This window comes from Lemur catta, chromosome 2 (genome assembly GCF_020740605.2).
Source record: "Lemur catta isolate mLemCat1 chromosome 2, mLemCat1.pri, whole genome shotgun sequence".
In the NCBI taxonomy this organism is placed as follows: Eukaryota; Metazoa; Chordata; class Mammalia; order Primates; family Lemuridae; genus Lemur; species Lemur catta.
This window is the reverse complement of record NC_059129.1, coordinates 1,130,264-1,139,565: the sequence shown is the minus strand read 5'-3', so window position 1 is coordinate 1,139,565 and position 9,302 is coordinate 1,130,264. Positions and strand designations below refer to the sequence as shown.

Below are 9,302 nucleotides of genomic sequence, written 5' to 3'. Positions count from 1 at the left end.
GGCCTCTGCTCCCCGGTGTGCACAGGGCTGGTCTGTCCTGGGCTCGGCCCGCTGGCCGGTCACTCTGCTGGCGTCCCTCCCCTCGGGCCTGGGCCAGTCCCTCCTCCCCCACCGCTGACAGATGCTCCCCTGTGCCCCCCCCGAAATGGCGCCCCTTGGATTCTTCCAGAAGCAGCAGTTGGAGAGGCCTTGCGGGAACGGGAGGTTGAGGGCTCAGGTTCTACTGGCAGTTGGGCCGTGAAGTCATGAGGTTCTGGTAAGGAAAGGAAGGTTCCAGAATAGCCCAGCCGCACCTGCCTCCCCGGGGACCCTCTGGGAAAGAGGCGAGATGTGAGGGCAGAGCTCACCCCACATGCTCCCCACCCCGCGTCCAGCCCGACCCCCGCCTCCCTCCAGCCAGCACCCCCCTGCCCTGGGCTGCTGTGGGCTCCGGACGACCAGCAGGGCCACGGCTGCTGGTGAAGTTATGTCAGGTGAGCTGCCACCAGGTGAGTTGCTGCCAGGTGAGCTGCTGCTGGGGGGGCCCCAGCTGGAGAAACAAGGTCCAGGAAGGGCCTGGCCACCAGTGGGCCCCACGGACGGCTCTGCTTCCTGGCCCCTGGGGGCTTCTTCTGGAGCTGGCCAGGTGGGGCACCGTTCTGTCTCTGCTGCCCCGAGCTGGGTGTCCTCAGGCAGATCCTTGGCCGCCTCTGAGCCAAGCCTGTGTCTGGCCCCAGCTGTGCCAGCTCAGGGTGGTGTCCTGCAGCGATTTGGGTCCTTGTCATCCGCCGTGCGCTGCAGTGGGAGCCAGTGCCCCCCAGGGGTGAGCTCCCAACGACCTTCTTGCAGAGCCAGCTGACAGCGGCCCCTCCTCGGGGGCATCGCCCCCCTCCCAGGTGAGCACTGTCACCTCAGAGGACCTGGGGCTCCTGGCGGGAAGCCTGGCCAGCCCTGAGCCCTGGAGTCTGGAGACATCAGAGAGGGATGCGTCCGGCCACCTGGCGTCCACCGCCTCTGTCCCCGAGCAGGACAGTGCCAAGCACTGGAAGCAGCTGGAGCAGTGGTGAGTCTGCGGGCTTGGGGGCGGGAGGACCCACGCTCGAGGACACAGCCTGACCCTGTCCTGCCCGTGCCCTGGCCAGGGTGTCCTCGCTGCAGGCGGAGGTGGCCTGCCTGCGGGGGCAGGAGGAGCGCCGCGAGCACGCCACGCTGGGCCTGCTGCGGGAGCTGCTGCAGGTGCGGGCCCTCGTGCGGGTGCAGGACGCGGAGCTGCAGCGGCTGCAGCAGGAGGTGCAGCGGGCGGCTCCCGCCCCTGAGAAGGAGACGCCAGAGGTTGGCAGGCCCCCCCACAGCTCGAGCTCTCGCACTTGCCGGGGGCTGGGGGCCGCTGCTCCGTCACCCTGAGCCCTGCCCTGCCCCCGCTGCCCAGGCCCTGAGCCCAGGTCCCCTAGCGGGGGGAGCCCCCTGTGCCCGGGCTCTCGCGCCATGTGTCTGAGCTGGGAGGACTCAGGGCAGGTGGCAGCCCTGGACCTGTGCCAGCCCCTGCCCTCCTCCTCGCAGCCCCCTGGCCCCCAGAGCCAGAACCAGATGCAGGCCCTGGACCAAAGGTACCTCCACATACGCTCTCAAGCACAGCCTTGGCGGGAGGGGGGGGATTGGGCTTCCGGAAGGCAGTGGTCGGCGCCAGAGCCCCTTCCCCGGTGGGTTGTCTTGCTCGGTGAGCAACACACGTGTGTGGGCCCCGCAGAGAGGCCTGGGTCTGACGGCGCCTCGGCAGCCCATGGTGGGGACACAGTGGGAGGCCGGCAGCAGGAGCCCCCCCGGCGGGACCCCCAGCCCCCAAAGACTGCCCCGCGAGCTCTGGGCCTGTCGGAAGCGGCCCCTGTGTGCCAGGCTGGTGGAGGTACGGGAAGCCCTGAGGCAGGTCAGGAGGCAGACGCTGCAGGACTCCGAGCGCAAGGACGCCGAGCAGGAGATGGCCCTCAGGTGGGCCCTGGGGACGGCTCTGGGCCGTCATCTGGTGGTCATTGGCACTGCCAGCAGGACGTCCCCTGCCCTCGCTGAGCTGCTGGCTGCCGGGACCCCCGTGGGGAAGGTGACTCCAGCCTGGCCCTGCCCCTTCCCGTCCTCCAGCCCCTCTGCGTGTGCCCGGGCGGGGCCGTGTGCTTCCCGCTTGGCCAGCCGGGAGGTCGTCCCCGGCCCCAGAGGGATCAAGGTCCAGTGGCCCCCCAGCCTCCCGGTGGCTCCCCAGCCAGGCCCTGCGACCCGCAGCCAATGTCCCCAGGGTGGCCAAGCTGACCGACTTGCTGAGGCAGGAGGAGCAGAGCCGGGAGGCAGCCTGCAGCGCCCTGCAGAGGGGCCAGGAGGACGCCAGCCAGCGGGTGGGCCACGAGGTGGCCAGGATGCAGGTACGGCCTGGAGGCCCGCAGGAGTCCCCAACTCTCACAGCCTGTGCCCTCCCTCCTGCCAGCTCTGTTTTTGTTCTGTCCACGTGGTCGGCCCTGGCAGGACCCCGAGCCCTGTGCTGTCCCTTGCAGTGGCTGCTCTGCCCACTAGAGTTAGACACAGTTCAGATAATTCAAAACAGCTCCTCAGTCGCACGCCCCACATCGCACGTGCTCAGTAGCCATGTGTGGCCGGCAGGGGCCGACGTGGGCATCCTTCGTGGCAGAAGCTTGTGGAATGGTGTGGCCCCGTGCACGCTGCCACCCACACAACTAGCGCCCAGATCGAGAAATCGAACATCAGAGCCCTGAAGCCCTCCACGGCCATTTTCAGTGGAGGTCACCTTCCTGGGGTGCGAGTCCCTAGGACGGGGGTCCTGCTCACAGGGCTGGCGCAGCTTCCCCTCCACTGTGGCCTTAGGAGGGGCCTCTGCTCTGGGGTGGGGAGGGGACCAGGCACCGCGTGTCCCTGCAGCCCGGGTCTCGAGCTCTGCAAACAGAGGCCAGGGGCTGCAGTCTGCTCCGGGGCGGGGGGACGGGGGAGCCGCGAGTGTACCCCAGCGGCTGCCGGCACAGCCCCACTGCCCAGGGCCGGCCCCTCCTTGCCCGTGGGCAGTCAGCACAGTGGCTCGGAGGAGAAGGCGGGAGGTGCTAGGCCGCTAGTGGGGGAAGCTTCCCCCCTGGTGGTGCCGGCCCTGTCCCTGAGCATGGGGGCATCTGAGTGCTCTCTAGGGCCGGGGTCGGCAAGCTGAGGCCCACTGCCTGTTTTTGTACGTAAAGTTATCAGCACGGCCACGAACAGCGTTTGTATCTTGTCCGTGGCTACTTTGGGGGCTGTGACTGCAGCGTCGGGAGGCCACGGCAGAGACCCTGCGAGCCTGGAGCGTTTGCTGTCTGGCTCCTTATGGAAAGAGACCTGCTCCAGGCACCTCCCGGGGGGCCCGCAGGGGCTCAGCAGATAGAGCTTTGGGGGGGGGGGGTTCTGCACCTCACCCGCACCCCTGCACTCAGGACCCCAGACCCCAGTGCAGCAGGAAAGCGGCTGTCCGGGGGGAGACAGGGCCCCGAGGGCTCTGCCTGGCCCCCCTGGGCCCCCGACGTCCAGCAGAGGCCACACAGGGACGATGTGGACCGTCCCCAGGCCCAGGTGACCACGCTCGGCGAGGAGATGAGCCTTCGCTTCCTGAAGAGGGAGGCCAAGCTGTGCGGCTTCCTTCAGAAGAGCTTCCTGGCCCTGGAGAAGGTGGGCGCCCCGGCCCGGCCCGGCCCGCCCCGCCCCTGCCCGCCCCGACTCTCAGCGGACTCTCCCCGCAGAGGATGAAGGCGGCGGAGAGCTCGCGGCTGCGGCTGGAGGGCCGCCTGCGGGAGGAGCTGGAGGGCCGCTGGGGGGCGCTGCGGGAGCTGATGGAGGAGCGGCTGCAGGCCCAGTGCGGGCTGTGCAAGGCGGGGCCCGGCCGGCGGGAGGACGCCCACCTCCTGGAGCAGTGCCGGGGCCTGGACGCGGCTGTGGTCCAGCTGACCAAGTTCGTGCAGCAGAACCAGGCGTCGCTGAACCGCGTCCTGCTGGCCGAGCAGAAGGCTCTGTGGGTGTCCCCCAGGCTGTGCTGGGGCCTCGGGGGCTGTCAGGCCAGGGGGACCCTCACCCCACTCAGGAGCGGGCCACGCTGGCCCTGCCTCCCCCGGCAGCCCCAAGCAGAGCGCTAGGCCCAGGGGGACCTTCCCCGTGGGGGCTCCCGTCCCTTCCCCAGCCTGTCCCACACTGGGGCAGCGGGGATGCAGCCCTGTCTTGGTGGCACCATGACAGCACCCCCCTCTCAGCGTGGGGTCTCCCGGAAGGTTCCAGAGCCAGCAGGCGGGATCCCCTCCCTGGCCCAGTGCTGAGGGGCAGTTTCGATGGCACCACCCCCCAGGGAGGCCAAGGGGCGCTTGCAGGAGGGCCAGGCGGAAGAGCTGGCCTCACAGGTGCAGGAGGGCCTGGAGGCGGCGCGGCGGGCCCTGCAGGAGACGTGCGGCCAGCTGGCTGCGGTGAGCGGCTCGGCGGGCCGGGCCCCCAGCGGGGTCGCCCAGGCACACGGGACGGGCTCTGAGCCGGGATTCCCTGCCCTACCCCTGTCCCCGCAGCTCCGAGAGAAGAGCCAGGTCCTGGAGGCCTCGGTGGCCCAGCTGGCTGCACAGCTGAAGGACCTGAGTGACCAGTTCCTGACCCTGAGCTGCAGGCTGGACCTGCAGGGGCAGGTGCTGGGCCTGCGGCTGTCGGAGGTGAGCCGGGCGGCGGGCAGACGGCTGCGCCCAGGGGGGAGCCCTGGCCAGGTCCCGGGCCTCCCTCCCCTCCCACTGGCAGTCCGCAGGGCCCAGGGGACCCGCGCCCCGAGGACGTCCCCTGCCACAGCCTCAGCCCAGCACTGAGGCCAGGTGGACCCGTGCCCCAGGCCCCAGAGCCTCTGGGGGCCGACGGGGGCTCTTCGTGGCAGGGTCAGGCGGGCGCCACGTTCTTTCGTTTGTGAACAGCTTTATTGAGATGGAGTTCACGGCTCGCAGCTTCCCCTCCCGCAGTGTGCGGTGTGTTCCCGGGTGTTCCCGGGTGTTCTGGGGGCGGTGCAGCCCCCACCACAGTCAGTTTCAGGGCGTCGCCATCACCCCATTAGCCACGCCCCCACCCCGGGAGCCCGCGGTCTCCACGGATTTGCAGTTCCGGCATTTTATACACGTGGAGTCTCAGCGTGTGGCTGCTGTGCCTGCCACCCTCGCTGAGCGTCACGCTGGCAGGTCCCTGTGGAGTGGCCCATGTCAGCCGAGCCCTGTCTCACCGCGTGGCTGGACCACGTGGGGACTGTCCCTCGTCTGCTCGTGGGCGTGAGGCTTGTTTCCACGTCTTGTCTGTTGTGAACACTGCCGTGGACACGGGGTCCACCCTTTGGTGTCGGGGCTCCATGCCCCGGCCTGCCCTGCGGCCCCCGGCGACCCTTGACCTCGGCCTCCCTCCCCTCTCCAGCCATGGCCAGGCCATCTGCGCTGTCTGTCCCCACTGACCCTGCAAGGGCTGCAGGGGCTGTTCCCAGGACGTGGCTCTGCCCCGCCTGGCGGCCCCACCTGGGAGGGCCCTGCGGCTGCCCTGGCCCTTCCAGCATGTCTGTCCCCAAACATGTCTGTCCAGTCTGTGCACAAACGTGCTCAGAGTCAGCGGTGGACGTGGGGCTGCCTGTGCTCCCGGAGCCGAACTCCTGGGGCCTCCCTGTGCTCTGGCTCCTGCAGGCCCCGCCCGCGTCCACCCGTCCACGCGTCCACCTGTCCACGCATCCACCCGTCCACGCGTCCTCCTGCCCACACATCCACCTGTCCACGCGTCCTCCTGCCCACGCGTCCACCCGCCCATGCGTCCTCCCTCTGTGGGCTCCGGCCCTCACTGGGTGTCTGTATCCCAGGCAAAGACCGAATGGGAAGGTGCGGAGAGGAAGTCCCTGGAGGACCTGGCCAGGTGGCAGAAGGAGGTTGCTGTGCAGCTGCAGGGGCTGTGGGAGAAGGTGGACGGCCTGCCCCGGCAGGTGGGTGAGGGCCGCAGCCACAGGCGACGCCTGCAGGGGCACAGCCAGCCTGGAGGGATTTAGACCTCGGGCGGGGCGTGGGTCTAAATTCTTCCCCCCCACCCCCCCGTGGCTGCCCTTGGCCAAACTGGTCCTGGCCGGGTGTGGGGCTCCCCTGAGCTGGCCATGCTGGGGGCCGCTCCTGCTGCCCGCCACTCTGGGCTCCGTGTTTCAGATAGAAGGCGTCTCAGACAAATGCGTCCTGCACAAGAGTGACTCAGACATCAGGATCTCTGCCGAAGGCAGGGCGAGGTGAGGCCCGGCCCCCTGGGCCCTGGAAGGGGCAGGAGCTCTGCAGACAGTCAGGGGCTGGTCCCACAGGCCTGGGTGCCATGGCAACCGCATCCCCTCCCCCGCCCGGGCCTGGCCCAGCACCGGTCCCCCACCCTGGTGCAGCCTGCACGGCTCCTCGAGGCCCCCATCACCCGCTGGGACCCCAACCACCCCCACTGGAGGGGCCACAAGGCTGAGCACCCCTCGAGCTCCCTCAGCCCTGCAGCAGCCAGAAGAGCCACCTGTGTGCCCGGGGACTGCCCCAGGCGCACCACAGCCGGCCTGCCTCGGTGCCGCAGGGAGTCCGAGGTCGGGGCCCTGCGGCGGGAGCTGGCCGCCCTGCTGTCGGCCGTGCAGCTGCTCAAGGAGGACAACCCTGGGCGGAAGATCGCCGAGATGCAGGGCAGGATGGCCACGGTAGCACCCGGGAGCCAGCCGGGGGCACCCCAAGCGGAGGGACCCCAGAGGACCCCCTGCCCCCAGGGGTGGGCGGATCTGGGGCCCCAGCCCAGGGGCATCTTCCAGCCACAGGGCAAAGCCCTCGAAACCAGGCGGCCCTGGCACACCTGGGCCTCTGGAAGTTCCAAGTGGGGACACCCGTGTGCAGCCCCCAGCGCTGGGCACCGGCAGCCACGATGGCAGGGCCAGCCCTGGGCCGTGGCCGGGACGCCCGCAGGGCCATGCAGGGCCCTCCTCACCTCGCTGGGCTCGGCCCAGGCCCCACGGGGGGACGAGGGCTGTGGCAGGGGCGGCTCGTGCCCAGGCTCCGAGCAGTTGGTGACTTGGGGGTGGGGGCCCTGGGGGACAGCTGGACACCAGCGGACTGGCTGGGTCTGTGCCCCCGAATTGGGGCTGTGTTTAGTTTCAGAACCAAATAATAAAACTGGAAAACAGCATCCAAGCCAACAGGACCATCCAGAACCTCCAGTTTAACACGGAGACCAAGCTGGTGAGGGGCCCGGGGTGGCCCTGGGCAGGGGGGCCTGACCCACCGCCCGCCCCACGGCCCCACCTCTGCCTGCGTCTGGCGTCTCCCTGCAGATAAGGGAGATAAGCCCCCGCGTGTGCCGGGCCGGCTGCGGTGACGGCCCCCTGTGTCCTGTGTCCCCAGCGCGCGCAGAAGATGGCAGCCCTGCGGGACAGCGCCCGCCTGTGGGGCGAGGAGGGGCCCTGGGCGCGGGCGCTGGGCAGCCGCAAGGCACACACGTCCCCGGGGAGGCAGCGGTTCTTCGTCAAGGACGTGGCCCCCGGCGAGGTCCCCGTGAACCGCTGGGGCGTGTACCAGGCCACGAGGTGGGACGGAGCCCACACAGCCCCCGCCGGCCTTCCGGGGTGGGCGTCGGGGTGGAGCCCCCGGGGGTGGGGGCTGGGCAGGGGTCAGGGCCCTGAGTCGCGTCCCTGGCAGGTGGCTGCAGTGGAAGGTGACGCTCCTGAGCCTGGTGGCCCAGTGGAGGCCGGGAGGGGTCCTGCGGCCGCCCCACAGCGGAGCCTGCGTGGCGCCTCTCGCCTTTGCTCCTCCCACAGAAATAAACGTGCCCTGACCTGTCGTGCGGGTCCCTGATGCCTGTGGTGACGTCCTCCGAGGGCCCACGGGGCTGACCAGGGCTTCAGAGGCCCCGGCAGTGGGAGTGGCCCAGACCCCAGGGGCTCAGTCCGTGACCCCGGGGCTCTTCCTCTCCTGCCCCAGCCCAGTGGCCGACCCGTCTGGGGTCCCCAGACCCGGCCGCAAGCACTTCCCGCCCTCAGCACTAGCGGGGAGCAGACAGCCTGGGTCTGTTCCCTTCCCGCCAGCTCTGCCCTCGGCTGCCCTGGCCGCCCACCTGGGCTCTCAGGCCTGGCGGAGCTCGGGCTCCCCTGGGGGGCTCAGCATGTGTGGAGCCCCCTGAGCCTATGACCTCGGGGTAGCTGCAGCCTCTGCCCGGGTCCCCCCTGCTGTGGGCAGAGCTCTGAGGGCCTCTGTGTCCCTTGGGGGGCCCTGCTGGGGCCGAGGGCCAGGGGCACCCCCTGCTCCTGCCCCTTCCCAGCCCGGAGGCCCCTGGCCGCGGCGGCTCCAGGCCTCAGCGTGAGCCCGGCCCTGCTCCCGGCTGCCTGTGCCCACCTTGTCCTGCTGGGACCCCTGGGTGCAGCGGTCAGGGAGGCTGTCCCGGGAGGGGGCTGCCATAGGGAGGAGCCCCTGCCGCCCCCAGCCCGCTCACTAGGCCTCAGCCAGCTGGGTCCCCTCCAGGGCCTGGGCCCCCCCACCGGGCAGCTCGGGGCAGGCCTCCGCTGACCAGCTGGCCAGCAGGTCGCTGAAATCGGGCATGCCAGGGTGGAGCAGGCCCAGGGGGCTGGGGGTCGGCTCCTTCCAGAAGGACGGGGGCAGCTTGCGCTGGGTCATGGGGGTGATGTGGCCGTACTTGCGCTCCAGCCTCATTCTGCGGCCCCCCGGCGCCCTGGGCCCCGCGCACCGCCGCAGACCGTAGTCGAAGAGCTCGGCCAGGGGTCCCAGCGGCTGTGCCCTGTCCCTGCCGAGGCTCAGCCTGTGCGCCTGGCCCCCGGGGCCCCCAGGTGAGCAGACCCCGGGCTCGGGGGCCTCCTCCTCCTCCTCCCGGGGCCTGCCCTGGGCCAGGCGCACCAGGTCGGCGCAGTAGAGCTCCCCGGCGGAGCTGCCGGCCGGGCTGCCGTTGGAGTAGATGTCGCAGGCATCTGGGTCCTGCCCCTTGTCCTTGCGGCCGAAGTACCGCTGGATGTCACTGCTGATGAGCTCGGAGAACCGCAGCAGCTGCAGCGGCGTCTCGGGGCGGCCGGGACCCTGAGAGGCTGCTTCCGGGGTGGCCCCGGCCCAGCCTGAGCACTGGGGGGCCGGGCTGCAGCCCCCTGGTCCCTCACCCTGCAGCTCCTCCTCCTCCTCTTCCTCTTCCTCTTCGTCGTCCTCCTCCTCCTCCTCCGAAGTCTCTGGGGGCTCCAGGTCTGAGGGCAGGAAGGAGCGGTGGGGCGGCAGGGGCAGCCGGAAGTCACACAGGGGCCGGATCACACCAGCGGCCAT

At 70.5% G+C, this 9,302-nt stretch overlaps 2 protein-coding genes across 15 annotated transcripts; one reads left to right on the top strand and one right to left on the bottom strand.

The window, feature by feature from the left end:
- Window positions 1–7,853, top strand: CCDC154 (coiled-coil domain containing 154). Of its 14 annotated transcripts, XM_045541081.1 has the most exons (16): window positions 1–473; window positions 829–1,042; window positions 1,122–1,311; window positions 1,540–1,586; window positions 1,873–1,965; window positions 2,264–2,387; window positions 3,565–3,666; window positions 3,738–4,006; window positions 4,334–4,448; window positions 4,545–4,682; window positions 5,846–5,965; window positions 6,180–6,256; window positions 6,577–6,694; window positions 7,140–7,226; window positions 7,389–7,570; window positions 7,683–7,823. In XM_045541081.1, the coding sequence occupies exons 1-16, from the start codon at window positions 353–355 to the stop codon at window positions 7,816–7,818; spliced, it is 2,133 nt and encodes a 710-aa protein (XP_045397037.1). In that variant the 5' UTR covers window positions 1–352; the 3' UTR covers window positions 7,819–7,823. The 14 variants fall into 14 exon arrangements, 12 of the variants coding, with proteins under 12 accessions (XP_045397037.1, XP_045397036.1, XP_045397035.1 ...); XM_045541080.1 differs by having other exon boundaries at window positions 1–256; window positions 375–1,042; window positions 1,540–1,965; window positions 7,389–7,853; XM_045541079.1 differs by lacking the exon at window positions 4,334–4,448 and having other exon boundaries at window positions 1–256; window positions 375–1,042; window positions 1,540–1,965; window positions 2,113–2,387; window positions 7,389–7,853.
- Window positions 7,854–8,362: 509 nt separating this feature from the next.
- On the bottom strand, window positions 8,363–9,302 carry PERCC1 (proline and glutamate rich with coiled coil 1). Its single transcript, XM_045541070.1, has one exon. It carries the CDS (start codon window positions 9,300–9,302, stop codon window positions 8,472–8,474), a length of 831 nt encoding a protein of 276 aa, XP_045397026.1. The 3' UTR covers window positions 8,363–8,471.

Bases quoted from the DNA above. Each gene is read 5' to 3' on its own strand.
- CCDC154 (XM_045541072.1), top strand. From the start codon at position 964: ATGCGTCCGGCCACCTGGCGTCCACCGCCTCTGTCCCCGAGCAGGACA. The intron at 5,966-6,179 runs GTGGGTGAGGGC...TCCGTGTTTCAG, and splicing joins TGGACGGCCTGCCCCGGCAG to ATAGAAGGCGTCTCAGACAA. The intron at 7,227-7,388 runs GTGAGGGGCCCG...CTGTGTCCCCAG, and splicing joins TTAACACGGAGACCAAGCTG to CGCGCGCAGAAGATGGCAGC.
- PERCC1 (XM_045541070.1), bottom strand. From the start codon at position 9,302: ATGGCCGCTGGTGTGATCCGGCCCCTGTGTGACTTCCGGCTGCCCCTG.